The following is a 22,913-nucleotide window of genomic DNA, read 5'->3' on the forward strand; positions in this document are numbered from 1 at the left end:
AGGACCAATATTACATTTGTATGGTTCCTAATAGCTTCATAATGGATAAAGTTTCCAACTTTATCCATTAGAATGGTCCAAACAATGAAGATCCGGTCTTTAAGTGTCATATGGACCAAAAGATCAAGGTGAACAAAGTCTGGATCTACAAGCCCTAATGCAACCAACACTTCTATAATGAGCTCCTTCTTCTCCACGATACACCAAGAACACTCCAAAGCACTTAAAAACACATTCTTTTTTATTTACAAAGCTCAAAATAGGGTTAGGGTTTCAAGGGAGGGTGTTGGAGAGATGGATGCTGAGAATGAAATGGGTTTGAGGAAGTTAAGGAGCTTAAATATGGCTCAAACCATGAAAATAGGGTTTGGGCGCTAATCGCGTACGCCCAGCGTACTCAGGGATGCCCAACGTACGCGGCTTAACCCACAACTGCTCTAATTCTAAACGGTCATAACTTCTTCGTTTCAACTCCGATTTTCACGATCCTTACATCTACGGAAAGGTAATGAGAAGCTCTACAACCTTACCAACTCTCCTTTGCCTTAAAACTTAGCAAAATTAAATACAAAATTCATAAAATTCCCGGACTATCACTTTACAATTATACCTATGGGCTCCAAAGCACCAACCGAAGTCTTGGATTACCTAATCTACATTACCCACATCAAAAGGGGTCTAAATCTCTCTTTCCCCCAAGGCTCTAAGCCTTGTGATAACTGATCTTCGGGTCACAGCCCCGAGTTATGAAATGATTTGAAATAGGGTGTTTCATTTTCATAACTTTCTTTGCCCATGAATATATTTCATTTATGATTAGCTATCCATCAAGGATATTCCTCTCATTTTTGTATGCAGTTTGTACTTCGCACACACACTTCCCACCACCGATTTGACTTTGGATGCTAGAATCTTGCAAATGATATTGTAAAGACAACCTATGAGCCTAATAGGTCGATAGTCACCAAGATCTAGTGGTTTTTTGATTTTCGGTATTCAAATGATAAACGAGAAATTGCAACCTCGAGCTATCTATCCATGGGCTTCAAAATCTCACAAAATAAAAAACATCATGTTTAATGGTATCCCAATTATGTTTGAGAGCTTTAAACGTGAAACCGTCGGGGTCTGGTGCTTTTTCACCGCCATAGTTCCAAATAGCAACCTTGGCCTCTTCTATTGTTATAGGAGAATCCAAACTTATGCTTTCATAACTCCCAGAGTTTTTGAAGAGATTGCTTATCAGTTTCGGTCTTTCGGGCCATTTCTAGTGGAATTTCGCGGTAAAAAACCATGCACCTCCCTCTTGATGGCAATCGGATTTAGTGACCATGTACCATTTATTATCACACCTTATAATCATATTCGACCAACTCCAATGTAATCACTCTAATTACACCATTTTTTTGTAAAACTAACACGAAAATTCATTTTAATTTCAACCACACTAAACTAAAAAAAATACATTAAAACATATTTTAATATTTTAAAATATAAAATAATAATTATAAAAACTAAAAAGCAATTAAAATAATACCATTTAAAAAAGGTGTTTTGGTGTTATAATAATGGTCTTATACATAAAGGCCATATAAAAAAGGTTTTTATAATACCATTATAAAAACTTAAAAGCAATTAAAATAATACCATTTAAAAAATAATGATATAGGTCATAGTTCTTCCCAAAAAGTAAATGTCATTTTTGTGGTTGATTGGGCATTTTTAAGCCTCTATAGCCTCTATAACCAAAAAATAGAAGTCGATTGGTGGTGGTTTAGAAGCCACAATATCCCTAAAAAAATCAACCAATATATATGTTGCTGTGTCTAATATAATAATCCATCATTAAACAGCATGAAAACAAACAGAAACCTAACACACTTAAACAATTATCTCAAACTATTTTCCACAAGGCCCACTATGCTTTCCCACCTTCTTCCTACCACCAAACCTCCTTTTTCACCATCACCAATACCATCGTTATCACCATCACCATCACCATCATTATCACTGCCACTGCCTGCACCACCACCACCGGCACAGCCACCGTTGCCCTCTCCTGCTTCAATCTCTTGACTATCACTTCACCACCATCACCACCACTATTACCAAAAATCCCACCAGGAATCTCTCGAGTCCGATCACCACCACCTGCTCCGGCAGTGGCACTACCTCTTTCTTCCTCCAATCTCGTCCCCATCATTAAACGACGACCCCTTCTACCGCCACTATCACCACCGTCACCCCTTTCCTGCTCCAATCTTTGGACTACCGCTTCACCTGCAACGTCAGTGGCACCACCTCTCTCCTGTTCCGGGGCTAACACTATGCCACCATCCCTTCTACCACCACCGCCACCATAACTAGCAGCCCCAGTGAGATGATCGTCTCCATAGACATCAAAAGCAGCGACACTAAAGTAATCCAGTCTATTTGTTTCACGCCCAAACTCTTTGTTTTTGGAATCCTCACCAACAAAGCTCCTGTTGAAGTCTTTATACTGCATACGTAATCGTCTTGTTGCAAATCCACTGAATCCAGAACTTTGAGGAACTCCATTGAATCCAGAATTTGATATTCTCGTTCTTATACGAATACCTTGATCAACAAAGCCGTAGCTTACGTTCATATCTTCATTTTTAACATCGTGGTCATCTTTATCCCCAGCACCATTAACAAAATATGGGTTTTCGAAGCTCGGATCTAAAAGTAGATCATCCCAGCTGGGAGGAAAAGTTAACACCTCTTTTTCCATTTCTATACCACCGTCATCATCATCAACCGCAATGCTTTCGAGGAAGTCAACGATCATTTGAGCATCCTCTTGGGTGGACGATCTGTTAACTGTTTCACCACTAGCATCTGCAGAAAAAATTTCGCCTTCGTGAACATCAAAAGCTTGAAGATTCAGGTCATGGCTGCTGTTGTCGATCTTTTGAAGACCTTCGTCGGCGTCAGTTGAAATTCGGATACTCTTATTTCTCACTCCTCGTCGACCTCTAAGCCTCGCCATGATTGCGAAGATTTTTAGTTTATTTGTTTCCCTTCTCCTCCGTTATTTATTCCTCTATAGTCGGAGCACTCCGCGTACGGGATGCCTCTTTGACCCACGGACTTCGATCTTACCAAGGAAAGTCACTCGCGCTTTCCTTTTACTTAACTGGATTTTTATACGTACTTTGTTAAAATAAATTAAAATCGTTCAACGTCTTTTGGTGAAGTCGTTAATAAATAGTTTATATACCAATAATGAGAGCTAGGTCATTTGATTTTAATGAGCTGGTATTATATATATATATATATATATATATATATATATATATATATATATATATATATATATAGGAAAAGTGAATATACCCTTAATGGTATATAAGCTTAGGTATACAAACTCACCATACCACGTCGTTTTGTATCATATATATAGATTGTAATTGTCTAATGTTCTTATAATTCAACTTCTAATTTGATTTCATTCAAATATTTTTATAAATTTCATATTTATTTTCCTCTTACATAATTTTCATTTTCAACTAGAATATATATAGCCTAATTGATGTTCGTAAAAAAGATTTGATGTAAGAGGAAGATAATAATGAAATTTTGAAAATCTTGAAAGTAAATCAAATTAAGGATTGAAGTTGAAGAACATTATAATAAATATATCAAACAAAACGACATATTGTGGTGAGTTTGGGTACCTAAGCTTATATTCCCTTAAGGGTATATTCATTTTTCCATATATATATATATATATATATATATATATATATATATATATATATATATATATATATATATATACCCACACAAAGCGGCGGCGGCAAATAATTTGTTTCAATCAATAATTGTATATTGTTATTTCGGTTCGGTTACGGTTAACTTTTTTTCACACAGTTAACAACCATCATTTTGCCTGACTTTATATTTGATTAATACTTATTGAAAAATGCTATTATAATATAAATATGTTCAATTTTTTAATTTTTATTATGTGAAATAAACTACTTAGACTTTACCTCATTTTACTATTTTTTATATGTTTCGAGAAATTCTGAATTATTGTTATTAATCAAAACATTCATGAAATAGATGAACTTAAAAGAAAAAACAAATTAAGTTGTGATACAGTGACATGTACAACAATGTTAGGTTTGTTTGTTGTCAAATAACATTAGACTTTTAGATATAAATAATAAGACAATACGAGCATTTTAGAAACATCATTTAAAGACCATACGAGCATTTGAGAAACACCATTTAATTATAACATATAACAAAAAATATACAAAGATAAGTCAAAATATGGAGCGACGGAGCACATAAGTCTTTGACCTTTGAACGAACAAATTGAATGTAAAACAAATATTGCAATAACAAATTTGTTTCACTCCACTGGATGTGTGTACATTAAACAGCAGGTGCCAAACTAAAGTATTAAAGAGTCAAGAAAAACATTACTTTTCAATTTCCACTATTCACACCTTTTATTTGAATTTAACAAAAACTTATGACCAAAAAATCCTCAATTAAACAAATATATGACCTAATTTTTTTTTTTTTTAATTTTGCAGAGCAGTGACCTAGATGATCATTGAAAAAGTAAAACTAATGTTATACGCACACTTACACAGATATAAAATTATTTTCCAATGTAATTATAGCAATTATCATGCATAAATCTTGATCGGGTGAAATCTTTTACATCAAGACAAATTGAAGATAGACCGTCAGTGGAACACCCGGTTTCAGTTATCCAAGCACTGTGAAGTTCAGTAAACCTTGGAAAGGGTTGAACAGTCTGACATCTTTGAGTTCAACTTCACTTCCCTTCATTTGATGCCACACTCTATTTCATGGAAATATCCACTTATCTCGTTATAATCTGGCTTTTGTCGTTAAGATAGAATGAAATATAACTTACTATGTATGCCCTTTATCCTGGAATGCTGGCATCTCCTTCATGTACTTTTCCCTTGAAATGATTATATTTCCTTTGAGAGTACAAAAAAGGATAAGAGAACCCTTTGAAAATAAAACTTAAGCATCAAAGATACACTAATAAGTAAAATTACCATTTAATATCAAATAAAATTAACCCCCTCTCTACCATGACCTCGGTTATTCTTCTATGTAGTTAATAATCAAAACACTCCCACTTGGTTTAAAAGGACCATGCTCAATAAAATCCCTTCTCCAACACAAGAAGACAAAGATGAAAAACCGGGTCCTGCAAAAAGTGAAACAAAATGCTTCATTTGTTATAAATAAAAGTGCATAGGAATTGAATAAAGAAAAGATAACCAAAATTACCTCCATTAAACCAAAGCACAAGCGGTTAGGAAGGATGAATTGATTCAGCTTCAAGACAAAAGTAAACAAAGATTTCGATTTGGCTTCATCAAGGGAGACATAAAGGCTATATTACTTGAAATGGACTGGGCAGTTGTGGCCTAGTAATTTCAGTCTCATAAAGATTGCATTTCAATGGTACAGAGACACGTATGTATTAGAATCATCACAAACAGTAACTTAAAACTTGAACAACCTACTTAAGAATCATATTTTTTGAAAGCAACCAACAATCATTTCTTTACTCACTATTTCCTGAGCTAAATCTTCACCTTCTTCATTTCCCTTCTTTTTTTTTCTTTTTTTTCTTTTTTCTTTTTTTGTGTTTTAGTTGTTCCTACCAAGTGCCAATTGTATATAAGATAAAAATTTATTAACTGTAATACCTTATTTATATTTAACAACATTTAGCCTGCATACCTTCAGCCGATGCCCATAACAACCAATTTCATAAAATGCCTTTGACGTTGAACACACAATCCAACATAACATATAAATCTTGCATAAATAGAAAATCTTGCATAAACATCCAACATGTAAGAAAAAAAACAAAAAGAATGCTCCAAAATTTAAAATGATACAACTTAATTATGGTAGAAAATGGCCATTTACACACGAGAAGAGAATAAAAATCTGAGCAAGTTCAGGCTCAGCCACTAAAAAGAACAGATGTCAACATGGTAAAACTAAATCTAATATGAGAAAAGTAGGAAACCTACCTGCAAATTGAAGAAAAGCACACATCCATTTAACTGTTAATCTGTTACAACCTACCTACAAATCAAAGAAAAGCACACACCAACTCAATTAAAAAGATACAAGTTTTGGATATGTATTCACAACAAAAATCATACGAATTAAATTTGGGGGAAAAAGAACACATGAATCAAAATGTTAAGGAGTAGTATCAGATAAATACATAACTAAAATAGAGACTCAAAGCATGATCTCATTCTTCAAAACTGATTGGGTTGCTTTATAATTAGGCATTAATAAATCACAAATCGAAAATGCTAATTCAAAATTCGAAATACAAGTCTATACGTAGAATTGTATCTTCCATGTTATGAACCGAAGAATTTGAAGAAGGGTTAGCGACACCGGTATTCCTCTAAACAATCTGATAGGATGAACTGTAGTGGTGAAGGTCAGTAAAGGTGGTGACTCTGAAACGATTGTGGTGAACAGATTAGGGTTTTTAAGAGAGGGGAAATAAAGAGAAACGGAAATCAAGATGGGAATTAACTTTGAGAGAGGGCAAGGGAAATCAAGATGGGAATCAAAAGGGATAAAAATAACCTTAAGACATCGATGGTTGTAGGTGTTGGTGTGGTGGTGTAGCCACGGAGGAAAAATCAAACAATTTACCTGTTAAAGGGCGACTTTGGCGAGGGACCATTTTGATGGTGAGTGAAAGCAGATGATGCGGCGTTGGTGGCGATCAATGGCCGTGGTAGTAAATGGAGAGAGTGATGGTGATGGTGTCAAAAATGAATAACAGTGGTGGCATTGTTGTATCGTGGGAAGGAGAAGGGGCGAAAACATCTAGTGTTACAGTGACTGATAGGAAGAGGAAGAGGGTAAGGGATGGTGGTTGTGGTGGTGGCGTTTAGGAGGTGTGTAGAAAGAGAGAAATGGTCGATGGTGCGACTACAATTTGTAAAAGAAAGAGATGATTAGATGAAGCAAAGAGATTGAAAGTGGTTAACGAATGTGAAAGTATTTGGGAGGATGTTGTACATTCTAACTGGTTATGGAGAGTGGTTGGCGTCTGTGAGAGGGGTGAGTAGCATATTCTAGGTTTCAAGTTTTTAAATAAGAAAGAATGTGGACGTGATGGGAATGGTAGAGTCATCATATAGTTTAGAAGAGATGTGAATTCAAAATTCAAAGTTTTGAATCCCAGATTTTATGGTATTAATTTTAGGATGAAGACCTAGTTTTATGATTTGTGAATTCTTATCCGGAAATGTATTCTTATGGAAAAGAGTATACAAGCTTTTGCTGTTTGTATCTTAGGCTAAAATGTTTGGACACTTTAAATTTAATATTATTTTATTGTTGGTTACTTGTACTATCAGTTTAACGATTTGTACGTCTTAAAAATATAATATTATTATATTCAATTTATTTTTAGAAATAGTCAGATTTCTTTTATAAGATAGTATATATATATATATATATATATATATATATATATATATATATATATATATATATATATATATAGAGACTTAGGTTCATATATAACATATAACTATTGTGTGAATGTATGACACATTCTTAGCCAATCATTTCATAATGGTATATTCGTTACTTAATATATAAATCAATTAATTAACTTAAATGATTATCCTATAATTATGGTAACTAAGATTAACAAGTTATTTGATTTCGAAACCACCAACCAGGGCCGTCCCAATACATGTGCGGCTTGGGCTTAGGCCCAGGCATCAAATTATTAAGGGCATCAAAATAATCCAGAGTATATATAATAATTACCCAAAACATTAGCCCACATATTTGTTATCGGCTTACAGCGTGATTGCGTGAAGCTGGGAAGGCGTTAGATGCATAATCGTCGTCCATCGATCATCAACTCATAGAGAAACCAAACGCATCTGCCTAGAAACTCGTTGGCGTTGCAGTCGATGGGAGAAATCAATGCTACCTTGAATACATCTCCCATAAAAAAAGTAAGAAGAAGTTTCTCTTTTTTCTCATTCCAATCGGCAGTTAACATCGATATTATATAGCAAAAAGCAATTTTGATTTGGGTATGATTCCAGTCCGATTTTCGCTAATGTGATACGCCAAAAATCGATTATGAATTTCTGATTTAGTTATTCATTGATTTGGGTTTGACTCGTTTTTAGTTGCTTTGAAATCCTATTTGGGTGAGTTCATTCGAAACTTGTGTTTATTTAGGCTTTTTTTTTTTTCTGAAATCTGCTTCATCTGATTTTTTTTCTCTACTTCATTACAGGGAAAAACTACTCAAAGTCTGAAAGAGTTGAATCATTCATTCGAAATTTGATGATTCAGAAATCATATTTTTGTTTCTGAAATCATTCGAAACTAGTTGGTTACTTGATTGTTCAGTTTCTCAGAAAACCAAATCCGACTTCTCTAATTGTGTTTGTGCTCGATATTGTTATTTCAGAAATCATATTTAGGTAGGTTTTAATCTCCAAATTTGTTTTAATGTAGTTTTGTTTCAGAAATCTTATTTATTTCTTATATATATGATTTCTTCTCTCAGATTTATAGTTATTGTTTTTTTTGTATCTCATTTCTCTAGCGTTTCTGAAATCAGATTTGGGTGATTTATCTACTGATTTCTCTTAGTTTAAGCTTTGCAATCAGATTTGTATTTGATTATTCTATTGTTTCAGCAATCAAATTTGTATATATACTATTAGTAACCAGATTTTAGATTTTGGTGAGTTTAATTTTGAAATATGTTTATGTTCAATATTTGTTGTCTAAATATTATTTCTAAACTTTTGTGTTATTGTTTATGTTATGTGAAAGAAGATCTATATTTATGATTTTGTTGCTAAAGATCATTTCTAATCAAAGATCTAATTTCTAGAGGCCTTATTTCATAAAATATAGTTATGTTGTATCTTTCATTATTTAGCTTTTATAACTAAATTTGTTAAGTTTTTAATATGCTTCCTCGAAAACAACCAACCATCATGTGCTAAAATTTGAAACTTTTGAAATCATATATTTGAAGTACGATGACTAAAATGATTGAATGTATTATCAATTTTAAGTATTGAAAGTGACTTTTTTAAAAATATTGACTATTCTAAAATAAAAGATTTTTTGATTCATAAAATGCACCAAAACATCATTTTACGTGATTTTTGTAGATTTTGTTTGTTTATAAAAGTTACTGCATTTTTATCTTTATAAATTTTTTATATATATGTTTTATTTATCGTACAGTACATATACAGGGGCATGAAATTTTTTTCTCGCCCCGGGTAGTAAAAAACAATGGACCGGCCCTGCCACCAACTATAAGACCGGTATAGCTTTAGGAGGTTCTTTTAGGGTAAAATTGATTCACACAGATGAGAAGAAATGGAGGAAGAATGACACACACAATACCATCATGGAATTATCAGATTCTGTATTCCACTACCAGAAATCAGAATTACTTACAGTCACATATCACCACCATATGCCACCTCCTAAATGTCATATTCACAACCACGAAGATTCGCCATCAACACCTTCTGCCAATACCCTCTGGTAAGGTTTTACATAACCTTTCGATCATCTTCTTTCTTTCTCTCTTCTTCATCTACGATGAATCCGTAATCTATTTGATCAAAACCTAAGTTTTTTTTATTGTTCCACATAAAAGCCCTAAAATCAACATTATTCTACCGTCCCCCACTTCACTTTTGAAAAAAAATGATTCCAAATAAGTTAATCTTGGAGCCTTGGCAGGTGTTTGAAGTAAAAAATTACAACGTTATTGGAGATGTGAAAATGTGGTGATTTGCAAGTCATTTTTTCCTTTTATTTTGTTGTTGATTTTTCTTCATGCCGACTAACAATTTCTGATGTTATTGTATTCGATAGATTTTGATTTTTGTGGTGTAGATTTTGCTCTAGAATTAATGTGATGGGTCTTATGTTCTTTTTAGAACATTTTAATTCTTAGAAAACGATGTGTTTTTTTTTTCATAACATTCTATCTGTTTGATTTTTTGCCCTAACATGCTCAATGTCTTTGTACTTCCAACATGACACAATGTATCTAGAGATTAAGATGGTGTAGAATGGTAATTTCTATGGCCTGCAATAAGATCTTTTTTTTAATTGAAGGAGTTTATTCAGATTTTGTGTTGGAAATTGTATGTAGTTTATGGGTACGAGTATTGTCTTTAACTATTGTTAATGGGGAGGCACAAGAGATAGTTGTAATATTGTCCTAAACATAGTCCACTTTCTTGTAATTTTTTTTCTACCTTGAGTCCACTTTCTATTAGTCGATGATGTATATTATGCAATCTACAAATTTGTTTGAGTTTTACCCTTTCAAAGAGACCAAGCTCATAGAATATGGGGTAATTAATGAAATTGCATTTTCAGGTTGTATTAAAGCAAACACTAAAAGGTGGGACTGCATTTGAAGGAGGAATTCCCTTTTGTAACCTTTGTAATCTGTTACCACTGATAAAAGCATAAAACCTAAATCCCCCTTGTTGGTGCCTTTAAGAAAAGGAAAGAAGGAAAATCACACATCTGTTGCTTTTGGTGCCTTTAAGGAATGGAAAGAGGGAAAATCACACATCTGCTACTTCTTCCTAGATTCTTTAATTTGTTATTAGTGTAAAAAAAAAACTTTGATATTGTGCCAATTGGAATCACCTGTTTATTCCTTTTTTTATTATTACTAGATTATAACCCGCGTTAAACGCGGGGAAACACAAAAAAATATGAAAGCGTCTATAGATGTTGCTTAATAATTAATAAAAAATTATGTGAAACAAATGAAAACAAACATAAACTTCAAAATCAAAGCAAATTACTTGTCAAACAATAAAAACTAATAAAAAAAGTCTTCAAACTAAAATGTCAAATAATTATGAATGGCTTAAACTTATTCGAGCTTTTTTATTTTTGGGATCTTCAAGGAAGGTGCAGCAACACCATTCAAATGATTCGGTGGTGGTAACAATCTCAATAAGCTGCTTGACTGAAGTAGTTGTTGACGGTAACAATCTCAAATGACTCGATGGTGGTAAGATAGTACATTTGATTTTATCATCAATAATCATCTTAGAGTCCAATGATGAGAACTGTAAAACATAAAAACAATAAACAAAAAGAGCATCATTAATGTAGAAATAAATTAATATGTTACTTGTTTGAGGTTAATTTTTTTTTTTTCAATTGAGCAATGATTGTATTATCAACAATGAACTTTGAGATTTTATAACCATCGACTTTGTTCTTCAAAATTTGAATTTTAAACGCCAACTTTTTATCCAAAAGTACATTCAAAACAGATGGATAAATATCCATATTACCCAACTAAAAATGAACGGTTATAAAAATAAATAGACACAAAATTTAAAAATAGTTTTATGTAAATGAAGTTAATATGGATAACCTCATTAAAATTTTGAAACAACTCTTGCGCAGTTTTTTCAAGAAGTATCTTTGCATCACTATCAAATAACGTAAGTGACACCAAACTGGTAAAGTCTTGTACTCTAATGGTGATTTCAAAACTAAAACCATTGATATAAACAAATTCAGTAATATAAAATAAGAATGTTTAACCGAACATTATAATAATATATATAAAAGAACTATTGAAAACCTTGGAACAACATATATCTCTTTGTTAATGCAAGTTGAAGTGTAACAATAAAAGACTTCTTTAACTTGTCATCCTTTGTTCTCAACACTCTTAGCAACACAATCTAAGAAGTTATTTCCATTCCAATGGAATAAATGATTCCATTCCGTTCCTTAATTCCATTAAACCAAAACGAAATTCTACTTTACTTGTGCTGAGTAAGGGGTAATGACTCCAATATCAGAAGCATGTACACCACTTTGAATCAACCTTCTTGCATGTGCTATAGCAATCTCAGCTTCACCTTCATTCAATATGCTTTCTTCTTCATCCTTCTTTTCTTCCATATCTCACCTAAAAATATAATTATTTTTTTTAGAATTCATAAAATTTATAAGGTTAGATCAAATATCAAATATGCATACCCTGCAATGTCTATGAGAAGAAGAGTAGGTTCAGTGGAAGAAGAAGACTTCTCAACACCTACAAGCTCATATAGGGTATGTCAAACAGGACTTGCATGAGCTTTAGTCTATCATTATTAATTACTTCATTACTCATTATTATTATAACAAATATAATTAATAGATAAATAAGGTTAATAAAAAAAATGTCAGAATTAAATTACCTTATTGTTGTAAAGCTCTTTAGAAGACCAAGTCATTATAAGTTCATGCATGCTATATTGCACAGTCAGCATAGACATGACATCATCTCCATATAATTCTGCAAGGCGTTTAAAAAGAGTGTTTCCTAATCCTTTTTTTTCAGCTTCAACACTTCGAATTGTCGGAGGAAGTTGTAAATGATCCCCTGAAAGTAAGCACCTTGAACCCTAAAAAAACAAAAAAACAAAATCCTTTTTACTTCAATCATCCAATATGTTGCCAATTTTAAAAAAAAAGTTTTGTTTTATTACCTTGAAAAGAGCAATCCAACAAGCAATCTCTAGGCCTAAGCAGCTTCATCAATAATGACTAAATCAAATGAAATTCCATCTAATTTTCTTGATGATGAACCTGTGAGAGTTGCTAGGATGACAAATGAATTTTTAATTACATTTGTCACAACAAGTTGTTGCCTTTTTCCTTCTTCTTTTGAAAGAATCCTATGTTTTTATGGATTTCCCTCTTTGTGTTTTTATCTTTAGCTTTCAACAATTTACTATTTAATACCTTCATTTATTTTCGGATGTCATTGGCAAGAGAACTGTTATCCCCAAAGTAACACCTAACTATAATTAAAATCGTTTAAAATACATTTTTTTATTAAATTAGTGATGATACTTGTAATTTATATTCCATACATGTGCATCAAGCGCACTATCTAATACTTGAGGCAGTGACCTTACAGGATGAACCACTCTCACTAACTTTACTCTAATCATGAAATTAAAAATTGGGACAGAATCAATTAGAATTTTTTTAAAAACAAATAAATTACAATTAGCTAGTGATAAAACAAATCGATTGTGGTTGATGAATAATAACATAGAGTAGCAATCCGATTTCCTTTTTAAAAAAAATCCATTGTTCTATTGAGATAAAACAATTATTAACAAATTCGACAATTACAGTGTGAGAGGCATTGTGACACACTAACAAAGGCAAATGATTTTTACACTCCAGTCACATAATAATGAGATAAAGAGATCTAGAGAGCAGATTAAGCACGTTATGAGATAGAAAATGTAGCTAAAATTGTAAGGTACTTACTATCGGAGAGGGGCAAGACCGCATGAGGCGTAGGAGTAGAGACTAAACCAAAAGACAAAATTGTCATAAAAAAGATGTAGTCAACATACCTTCATTGAACTCCTAGACCATGTGAGGAGATCTAAAAAGCAATGGCCTTTGGTACAAACCATAACTACAACCTGTCATGTTAACATTTGGAACCCAAGGGAGGAGATTAGTGTATGAGTTAGCAAACAAAAATTTAGTATTTTTATCTTGATATTTTTTTGTAGTATTAGTTGTTCTTGATTTTGGAACACAGCACACGCACACATAGAGAGCACACACAAGACAAACAACAGTCATACAGAGCAAGAAGTAGGGACAGATACCAGAGAAGCAGACTTATTTGAATCCTACACCCAAAATCTGTAAACACACACAAAAAAACAACAAATATAGTTAAACAGAAAAATTGATAAAGTATAAACCTATGACAAGAATAAAATAAGTTTTATGTAAAAAAATAAACAGAAAAAAAGATTAACCAACCCGAGGAGATATTTTTGCAACAGATTTTATATCAGCAACAATAGCTCCCTCCCAATCTTTTGTCAATAATTTAGCTTCACCCCTCTAATTAAAGATTTCAAATTAGTCAAATTACATAGCATTGTTAATGAGTGAGAGATTAGAGAGGATAAAGAAGTTAAGAACCTGAATCAAATTTCTAAGGTCTCAACATAATTGCAAAATTAGCTATACATGTTCATGAGAAAAGATAATTGAGAGAAGATAAATTTATTTGAATTTGTATGTTAAAAGCCACACATACAGAGCATATAAGTCTCATAAGAAAGTTGTATTGCCCCTTACTCATTAGAAACATAGCATGAGAGACATACATTTATCTGAATTTGTATGTCAGAATTCAGATAACTCCAATGCTTCATCTTTTTTTTTGTCCACAGTTGTAAGCTTCTTATAGGAGGATAAACATTGGTGGAGGGTCTTGGGTGTTGGGGCTTTAAATGGATATGTACGTTTAAAGAAGAGAATAAAAATAACTCTAATTTTTGCATGTGATTCGAATCCTAACACAAATTAAATGAATCGAGAGGTAGGTTTTTTAAAGCATGAAAGATTTGTTTCTACCATTGCTCATAATGATGACAAATAACTTCTTTCTTATGTTACTGAACTCAAAAAACCGATTCCGATTATGTTCACAATTCAAAACAATTACCATATTCATGTCAACTCTTAGATCTTCAAACCAAGCATCGTTCTCTATCTCCTTGAGCATACTGGCTACATAAATACAGGCTAATCCAATCAGATGTGGTGAATGCACCAGAATTAGATCCATCTTATACATGTCATTCACAAGTCCCCTGATCAACAATTTCATAAAAAAAAAGATCAAGATTGATGTAAAGATGGTCAAACTTCAAAGCAAAATGTTCAACAAAAAGTGAATACCAAGTCAACTGAGTTGCATCACTCATCCCAACATCTTGAACCAATCTGTTTAAGACAAAACTCAAAATATATTTTAAACATCATTTATACACTATATAAAAAAGACAAAAAAAATGAGGTCTTATTGAGTCACCAACACTTCAGGACTGTTAAATTTTGGCCAATTTTCCACAGGGACATCCTTTATAATTAGCAATAAATAGGAAAGGAGCAAAAAAATATAATTTTCATGCCTCCAAAGCTTCAAACTTTAAAAACACCAAAAATATAATTTTCTTGAGGAAAGTTTCTGAAAGAGATAAATTGTTAAAAGATCCAAAATTAATATTCAGAAAACAAGGCACATAAAATAGTTAATTCAAAAGTATAGATGAGGGTTCTACCAATTACAAGCATAATTGTCGAAATTGTACAGTTCACATTCAAATCAAATGTAAGATTTCTCATTTCTCTTCAAGAAAAAACTTAATACCAAATCATTGACTCCTTTCAAATAACTACACACGTAGCAGTTTTCTATAATAAAACCCTAAGATCATATATGAAAAAAGGGTGGTTGTTAGAATAGATATTATTCAAATAATGTGAAACTGTCTAATGTGATTCTTATTTATTATTATTATTATTATTTTAATGATTTTTGGCAGCAACAGATAAATATATAAAAACGAAAAACAAGAAAGCATTCATACTAAGTCGCACCGACTCCATTAATGTATATGAGCAGACTTAACAATGGTTGAAACTGAATGCAGGTAATTGTAAATTGGAGTTTAATTGGGTTTGAAATAAGTTTATTTTGCACAAATACATGGTAATGATAAAAGAAACAAATTCTAGGACCACCAATTCAGAAACTGAAACAACAAGAAACTATAGATAATCTACACTTCTACAGAAAGTTCTGAGTTTTGACAAAGATCAAGAAATATATGTCAGAAAGAAGAGACACCATTTACAGTGATTTTTTTACCTTGACGGTGACTTTGATTACGCAAAAAACTCAAACGCCTCTTCAATTTCCGAAAAATACCATCAATATATACATCTTTTGGTGATGTGAATACATGAAGTTTACAAAAACACAACAGGAACTGCCTGCGATATAAATGAAAGAGACGAACAAAACATAATCACATGGCAAACCCAGAAGTAGAGAAAATAATGTAAAAAAAACAGCCTAAACATGATATAATAAAACCCACCTTTATTGTAACTGACGGTTGTTAATTGTTGATGATGGAAGATTAGGGTTTCGACGATCGCAAATTGGTGATGCAAGAGAAGGGAGATGAATGAATTACAAACCGATGAAACTGTCGACGAATAATTGCGATTAGAAAATGAGAATCGGCAGATAATGCAGAGGGTAACTATGTTTGTGGGTGGATACAGGGAGTCCAAAATGAAGCGGTGTGGCATCCTGTAAAATGCAACGGTACCCATGGATCTTCCTCAATGAATTCACATCAACGCGTGACCGGTGACCCTTGTGCATCAAATTTGGGGATTTTTTTTTTACAGAATTTTTAACATTGAAGAAATTATTCGGTAAGACCAATGTCCATGGACTAATAGCAATTGTTCCAAAAACCGGAATTGAGCAATTGAGATGTCGCTCGACATAATCGCCTGCATTCCCTCAACTCCACTGATTCCGATTCCGATGTCGGCTTCTTGAATCATTCCGACATCGTTAGCTCCATCGCCGATTGCCAATGTCGTCTTTCTGGTTTCCTCTTTAACAAGTCGTGTAACCAATGCCTTTTGTTTTGGTGCTGAACGACAAATGGTCGACGCGGAGAGTTGATGGGGAATCGGGAACGATGGGGTTATGCATATCGGCAGCAGGAAGGAGAAGGAAGGGGTTAGGGTTCATATCTATTGAGTTTCAGGGGAGCTGAGATTGTGTTGATTGTTTAGAGAGAAAACAAAAGAACGAAGGAAAGAACCGTAAGAAGGAAGTTTTATTCGGGAGGCGCGTGTATTATGCTGGGTTAGGATGTCAGCAAAATGATCCTAAGTGAAAGGAGGGAAATACAATCAAGGGTTGATGTTTCTTTAATGAAGAATTTAAGGTTTTGTTTTAGTAATATTTAGAGATTAAGGTTTATACTTTTGAACTTGATTTAATTACTTATGCTTTCTATCCTGCAATAATGTTTTGTTATTCTCCAGAGAATGTAGCTTATCTCTTTGAAGTTTTTTTATTCTTTCAAGAATGTATGTTATTTCTTTAAGGAATTCCTGTTATTCTTCAAGAATGTATCTTATTTCTTCTATTCTCAAAGAATCACTATTATTTCTTTCAAAAAGGTTTACTGATTTTTAATGAATAAATAGGAATATGTAGAATTATTTTTAAATAAATTTAATTTATGAAGAATCAGATTATGTGATACTCATATTCTCGTAGAATGCTATGTGTTTTGTGAAATTGTATTGATACTTATAACGAAAATATTATACTTTTCACTTTGTAATTGGTTGAAAACTCAAAATAAGAATTAAAATTCATTAAAAAATCATAAACTCTCACTTATTCTCAGATAATACATATTTTTGCATAAGGATATATGTATTTTTATAGAATATGTATTCCTAGAGAATATATATTATTAGAGAATATGTTTCCCTCTTTTTTATAGAATGGATATTCTTTCAAGACTCATTTATCTGAATTTTTCAAGAATATCCATATCATATACATATAAATATCATATTCTTTAAGAATATTTATCATAACATGTTGTATAAACTTTTGAGGAACATATACATTTAATTGGTGGTTTTTTTATAACTGCTTTAATTTTTTAAATATTAATTTGGATATTTCATTATTTGATTTTTTTATTATTTACTTTAAATTAGTGGCCTATAATGTAGTATTTTCCATTTGTATCTCTCTTAATTAAATATCATTTAATAAAGGATAATTATATGGCACATGCAATCCCATGTTAATATCATGTAACCTAAGATTACAACCTTTCATTTTATTTAATCCAATGCATATGAATTAGTCATACATTCATACAATAATTGTAATTCACATTTGATCCTAGTCCTATATATATATATATATATATATATATATATATATATATATATATATATATATATATATATATATATATATACTAGTTTATAACCCGTGGGAACCACGGGTGCGAAATTAATTTTATTTTCATACTAAAATATCGTAATTATTAATCAAATCATATAATTAAATTATTAATAAATACTTATTTTATGTAGTTATGTAAAATTAAAATCATTGATTCAAATAAGTATGTGAAATTAATTTTCAATATATGTTATATAGTTTTTATTTGTGAAAAAAAAACGTTACGATATAATATAATGATATATTAAATTTATTGTAAAAATAAAACAACCCCAATAAGTGAAGTAAATTAAAATTGGTAAATAAATCAAAACTTTAAGTTGTTAAAATAAACGTATATTATAAAAAATAAGAAATTATAAAAGAAAAATTAACAAAATCTTTATTAATAATAAGAAGAAAACATGTTATGAGGAATAAAATTTTACAAACAACTTACAAATTTCTAAAAACTTCTTTATAAACAACATTAGAAGTTTTATTTGTAAGTTTACCATCCTTATCTAAAATTAACAATTTTAATCATTCTCTACTTTGAACTCTAGATAGGGCAACATATAATTGACCATGTGTAAAAACCGGATCTTTCAAAAACAAACCAACCTTAGATAAGGACTGTCCTTGGCTCTTGTTAATTGTCATTGCAAAACAAACAGCTAATGGAAATTGTCTTCTTTGGAATTTGAATGGGATTTTTGTTTCAGATGGTGTTAAGGTCATTCTTGGGATAAATGTCCGATTTCCAATATTACTTCCAGTTATGATAACTGCCTCAATAACACGTTTTCCCAAAGATATCACCTGTAGTCTAGTGCCATTACATAAGCCATTTTTTTTATCAATGTTTCTTAGTAACATAACTGGAGCCCCGACTTTCAAAACTAACTTATGATTAGGCAGACCTGAGACTTTAAGACCATTTAAAACATCAGGTGAGTATAAATTGGCATCAAAGTGATCATGGACAAACTCAAATTCACACAGTTTATCTGAACTTAGATATTCAACTTCATCTCCTGGAAATAATGCACGCAAACGATCATTTATTTTTTCGACAACTTCATTTTTTGGAGCAAGTATTGCTTTTTCTTGAAAGTATTCTGGATTGCTAGAAGCTTCAAGAATTGAAGGATATACAAACTCGATTAACGAACCTATAGGATCCTCAGGATCATTAATCAGAAGATCGTCCGGAATATCAATAATCGCTTCGCCATCATTAAAACCACCAAGTTTCCCTTCTCTTATATCCAAAAGCCATTTTGCAAAATCCATTGTCTGTTAAAAAGCATATGTATCACTTCCAACAGTTAGCCTCATATTCTTGGTAGGTTGATAGACTTTGCATTTTTGCCATAAATATGATGAACTTAATGAAGCATTAACAATGTCTTGTCTACTACCACCTGGAATAACAGGCAGAATTTGTCTAAAATCTCCTCCAAAAACAATTACTTTCCCTCCAAATGGCAAAGTTTCGTTTCTAGGATTATGACACTTGAATATATCTTTCAAAGTTCGATCTAAAGCTTCAAATGCATGCTTGTGAATCATGGGTGCTTCATCCCAAATGATTAATGAGGTTTTTCGTAATAGACTGGCAAGTTCACTATCTGGTGATATGGAACAAATAGAAACCTCAGTAAGAACCAAAGGAATTATAAACCTTGAATGTGTTGTCCTGCCACCGGTTAATAATAAAGAAGCAATCCCACTCGAAGCAACATTTAAAACAATTTTAGCATTACATCTAACTGCGGTCGATAATGTCTTCCAAATATAGGTTTTACCCGTTCCACCATAACCGTAGACAAAGAAAACACCTCCTTAATTATTGTTTATTACAGTCATTATATCATCAAAAATGTTTTGTTGCTCAGATGTTAATGCAATAGAAAGCTGATCAAACTCATTCTTTAAATTTGGTATGTCATAATCTAGCTCCTCGCTAATAAGACGATTGTTTGAAGAGGATACAGAATCAGCATCGGCCAAAGGCATCCTTGTAAAATTTTTGAGACTTGAATTGTTATGAAGTAAAATTTGTTCAATCTCAAACAAAGTCAGGTTCTTAATTTGATCTTCATTAAGTGATAAAATTGAAAGAAAATTGGTATAATATTAACCAATAAATATATAAACAAATGTGTTCTTTTCAATAAATTAATATTGTATATTGATTTAAAAATGTATTTTAATAAATAAGTAAAGAATATTATAGTACCTGGAGATTTTAATCTTTGTTGTTGATTGTAAAGAATTCCATCCGACAAGTATTCCCATGTATTTTCCACACAACATCCGGGCTAGACAAGCTGTGAGATAATAACATGGTGGCGAATAAGAAACGTAAGTAATAACCGGATCCAGACTGACTTGCCTCCTTAATAGCTTCGATGTATTCTTTATCATCATCTAAGAGGCCGAGAGCATAACATGCATCTCTAAATGAAGGACATATTTCACCATTAACCATGCGGATTTCTTCAAATGATTTTGGTCCTTTCACTTTGTTTAAAAGAATTCTTAAGAAATATGCTTCGCCAAGATTAGGTGACACTGAATGAATTCTGCCAATTGAATATCCGACCTCCCTAGGCTTCCAAGTCTTTAAATCAAGCTTCCAAACAAACTTAGTTGGAAATTCAACATAAGTTAGTTCTTTTGCTTGTTTGTAAACTTTGTTGCACTCCATCCAAGATGTGAACATCGACGAAGCAACTGAAGGCTGGTTAAGAACATCATCGATATCATCATCTGCACCATAGACAACTTGTTGTTGATTAGGTAGATGAAAAGGAAGTCTCATCACTGAAGGATGTCTGTAATGAACATCGTATCCATAAATTCGCCAAGATGCTTCATATGCAGAAAGATATCTACAGTCATAGTATTCTTTTATCTCATCGACTGTATCATCTTTATCAGAACCATTGTTATTTTGTACAAAATTAACAGTAGCTCTATCCGGGCCTTTATTAATATATTTGAATAAATACTTGATAGAAGATCCCTGATTGCACCATTCAACATTTATGTGTGCTTGGTATCTTTTCAACAGATATTTGTTGTATGGAACAACATTTCGGTTATCTAACTGGACACCAGATTTTTCTACAAACGATCCATCGTTTTTTCTCCTATATATAGGAAAACCATTCTCATCAATTGAAGTATGTTCAGAGAAATTCTTTGGGAAGTTTTTAGAGCATTTGTTATCCACCATGCAAGGGCAATTGACATTTTGAGCACCACATGGACCATGTATCATAAACTCCTTCACAAGTGAATACAAAGCAGGATCTTGGTGAATACTTGGAATCTTAGCTGAAATAAATTGATGAATGTGTTCCACGGTAGGAAGCTTGTAATCAGGTTGCATGAATAGACAAATATGACTGTGAGGTAACCCGCGCTTTTGAAACTCAATTGTATACACAACTGCATATATCGAAATAAACAAATTTGTAATAAAAAAATTAAATAATGTATGTAATATAACTATATTTTAAATAAAACACAACATTATAATATAATATGGTTACTATGAATAAATAAATTTAAATACCTGCTTTAACCATGCCAAATACTGAATTCTCGCGTAGGTCTTTAATCAACGCATCAAGTTTGATCTTAAATAACCTATATAGGATATCAGGTCTATCCTCTGGATTAAGCGTAGTGTCCTTAAGAAATCTTCGAACTTCGGGCCATTTTGGATTGCACGTAAAGGTTATGAAAAAATCAGGATATCCAAACCACTTACAAAGAGACATGGCGTCTAAGTAGTTTTGCATCATGTAACGTGCACCACCAGTAAAAGAAGAAGGTAATATAACACGTTGGCCAAATTCTGAAATGTTCTTATTCCCCTGATGTTGAAAGTTACGTAAATTCTCATAAGATTCACATCGAAGAACTTTTTGTTTCTTTCGTACGTAATATAACCTCTCGCTTTCAATCATTGTATAACCATCTACCAAAAACTCTTGAAAAAGCCTTCTTGAATTCAAAATCAATGAGAAATAATTATCCCTGTCTTGAATCCTTTAAGCAAAAAATTCCCTCATTGTAGTGTTTGGACGCTTGCTATTGCTCGAAGACGTAACACCTCTATGGGGGATGTCAACTCTATAACCATCATCACCATATGGAAATAGTAGAGGATACTGTAGAGCAAGGTAAGAAGGATGTAATTCACTGATACGGCATAAAGATCCAGACGAAGTTTGAACAACGATGTCTCTGTTATCAACAAAATCACCAATGTCTCCTACAATTAAAGTAGCGACCTCAGAAGCAGTTGGTAGGTTGTAGGTACTTCCATCATGCTGTCTTTTTCCAATAATTCATAACTTTAGATCAGCATGAGGATTTGAATTAAAAACGTCTCTAACCATCCTATAACACTTGACCAACTCGTTATTTGAATCCAACATAAGCTTCAAATCTTCTATAATTTGAAGATTAGTTGAATCATCAGTTGATGTAGAAGGATGATTGCTTCCCCTGTAAATAAAATTATTTTAATATATACAGCAGTTATATAAAATTAATATTGTTAAAGTGATAATAGAAAGTAAGAGTATAACTAAATATATACCATAAACATTTCTGTCAATTTGAGGTTTCATTTTCGGTATCATATATGTACAACTGAGAAAACCTTGGTTGACATCCATTTGAAGGGAGAAGACTTCCGATGCTATGATAATTTTGACCGCTAAGCCTGAATATGTATGGTGCGTTTCCTCTATTAATTGATGAATCAACTTTCCCACCCATCGACGTAAATGAAAACATTGAATTGTAACGACGGATGTTTTTCATGAAGTATTTGCTTTTAGAATCTACTGCATGATAAAATTGTTTGTAACTTTGCGGTGGTTCTTTTAAAGGAGGTAGTTCTACCTTCCAATAACCACAACAGAGAGAAAAGATCTTA

The 22,913-nt window shown here is 32.2% G+C and overlaps 4 protein-coding genes and 2 long non-coding RNA genes across 14 annotated transcripts; 1 reads left to right on the forward strand and 5 right to left on the reverse strand.

Annotated features, from left to right (window-relative positions):
- Positions 1 to 4,614: 4,614 nt before the first annotated feature.
- LOC145043643 (uncharacterized) lies at positions 4,615 to 7,268 on the reverse strand. 2 transcript variants are annotated; one of them, XR_013681088.1, is made up of 6 exons: positions 6,721 to 7,266; positions 6,072 to 6,126; positions 5,314 to 5,850; positions 5,076 to 5,230; positions 4,925 to 4,994; positions 4,615 to 4,849 (listed from the first exon to the last, which is right to left on the reverse strand). It is a non-coding gene; the product is annotated as an uncharacterized LOC145043643 (long non-coding RNA). The 2 variants fall into 2 exon arrangements; XR_013681087.1 differs by having other exon boundaries at positions 5,314 to 6,126; positions 6,721 to 7,268.
- Positions 7,269 to 7,856: 588 nt separating this feature from the next.
- Positions 7,857 to 10,924, forward strand: LOC145043645 (uncharacterized). 2 transcript variants are annotated; one of them, XR_013681094.1, is made up of 4 exons: positions 7,857 to 8,249; positions 8,339 to 8,528; positions 9,310 to 9,618; positions 10,468 to 10,924. It is a non-coding gene; the product is annotated as an uncharacterized LOC145043645 (long non-coding RNA). The 2 variants fall into 2 exon arrangements; XR_013681093.1 differs by having other exon boundaries at positions 7,858 to 8,048.
- LOC145043644 (cyclin-C1-1-like) lies at positions 10,814 to 16,837 on the reverse strand. Of its 7 annotated transcripts, XM_078992361.1 has the most exons (11): positions 16,047 to 16,832; positions 15,815 to 15,939; positions 14,842 to 14,886; positions 14,606 to 14,753; positions 13,912 to 13,995; positions 13,752 to 13,788; positions 13,488 to 13,559; positions 12,603 to 12,714; positions 12,312 to 12,518; positions 12,109 to 12,166; positions 11,659 to 12,037 (listed from the first exon to the last, which is right to left on the reverse strand). In XM_078992361.1, the coding sequence occupies exons 3-6, from the start codon at positions 14,865 to 14,867 to the stop codon at positions 13,765 to 13,767; spliced, it is 282 nt and encodes a 93-aa protein (XP_078848487.1). In that variant the 5' UTR covers positions 14,868 to 14,886; positions 15,815 to 15,939; positions 16,047 to 16,832; the 3' UTR covers positions 11,659 to 12,037; positions 12,109 to 12,166; positions 12,312 to 12,518; positions 12,603 to 12,714; positions 13,488 to 13,559; positions 13,752 to 13,764. The 7 variants fall into 7 exon arrangements, 4 of the variants coding, with proteins under 4 accessions (XP_078848487.1, XP_078848486.1, XP_078848485.1 ...); XR_013681092.1 differs by adding an exon at positions 10,814 to 11,177 and having other exon boundaries at positions 11,893 to 12,037; positions 12,603 to 13,788; positions 16,047 to 16,836; XR_013681090.1 differs by adding an exon at positions 10,814 to 11,177 and having other exon boundaries at positions 11,705 to 12,037; positions 12,603 to 13,788; positions 16,047 to 16,836.
- A 1,653-nt stretch (positions 16,838 to 18,490) lies between these two features.
- LOC145040679 (uncharacterized) lies at positions 18,491 to 19,243 on the reverse strand. The gene has a single exon (XM_078988587.1). The coding sequence runs from the start codon at positions 19,241 to 19,243 to the stop codon at positions 18,491 to 18,493; it is 753 nt and encodes a 250-aa protein (XP_078844713.1).
- Positions 19,244 to 19,249: 6 nt separating this feature from the next.
- LOC145040680 (uncharacterized) lies at positions 19,250 to 19,969 on the reverse strand. Its single transcript, XM_078988588.1, has 2 exons — positions 19,814 to 19,969; positions 19,250 to 19,738 (listed from the first exon to the last, which is right to left on the reverse strand). Exons 1-2 carry the CDS (start codon positions 19,967 to 19,969, stop codon positions 19,250 to 19,252), a joined length of 645 nt encoding a protein of 214 aa, XP_078844714.1.
- Positions 19,970 to 20,201: 232 nt separating this feature from the next.
- On the reverse strand, positions 20,202 to 21,933 carry LOC145040681 (uncharacterized). The gene is made up of 2 exons (XM_078988589.1): positions 21,537 to 21,933; positions 20,202 to 21,409 (listed from the first exon to the last, which is right to left on the reverse strand). The coding sequence occupies exons 1-2, from the start codon at positions 21,931 to 21,933 to the stop codon at positions 20,202 to 20,204; spliced, it is 1,605 nt and encodes a 534-aa protein (XP_078844715.1).
- Positions 21,934 to 22,913: the final 980 nt, after the last annotated feature.

The sequence above is a fragment of the Lactuca saligna genome, chromosome 4 (assembly GCF_052625555.1).
Source record: "Lactuca saligna cultivar CGN05327 chromosome 4, ASM5262555v1, whole genome shotgun sequence".
NCBI lineage: Eukaryota > Viridiplantae > Streptophyta > Magnoliopsida > Asterales > Asteraceae > Lactuca > Lactuca saligna.

Bases quoted from the DNA above. Each gene is read 5' to 3' on its own strand.
- LOC145043644 (XM_078992360.1), bottom strand. From the start codon at position 14,867: ATGAGTGATGCAACTCAGTTGACTTG. The intron at 14,754-14,841 runs GTATTCACTTTT...ATTGTTGATCAG, and splicing joins GATGCAACTCAGTTGACTTG to GGGACTTGTGAATGACATGT. The intron at 13,996-14,605 runs GTAATTGTTTTG...ATCTTTAATTAG, and splicing joins TAAGAGTTGACATGAATATG to AGGGGTGAAGCTAAATTATT.
- LOC145040679 (XM_078988587.1), bottom strand. From the start codon at position 19,243: ATGGATTTTGCAAAATGGCTTTTGGATATAAGAGAAGGGAAACTTGGT.
- LOC145040680 (XM_078988588.1), bottom strand. From the start codon at position 19,969: ATGCCTTTGGCCGATGCTGATTCTGTATCCTCTTCAAACAATCGTCTT. The intron at 19,739-19,813 runs GTAATAAACAAT...TATATTTGGAAG, and splicing joins TTTTTGATGATATAATGACT to ACATTATCGACCGCAGTTAG.
- LOC145040681 (XM_078988589.1), bottom strand. From the start codon at position 21,933: ATGATTGAAAGCGAGAGGTTATATTACGTACGAAAGAAACAAAAAGTT. The intron at 21,410-21,536 runs GTATTTAAATTT...CGATATATGCAG, and splicing joins ATTTGGCATGGTTAAAGCAG to TTGTGTATACAATTGAGTTT.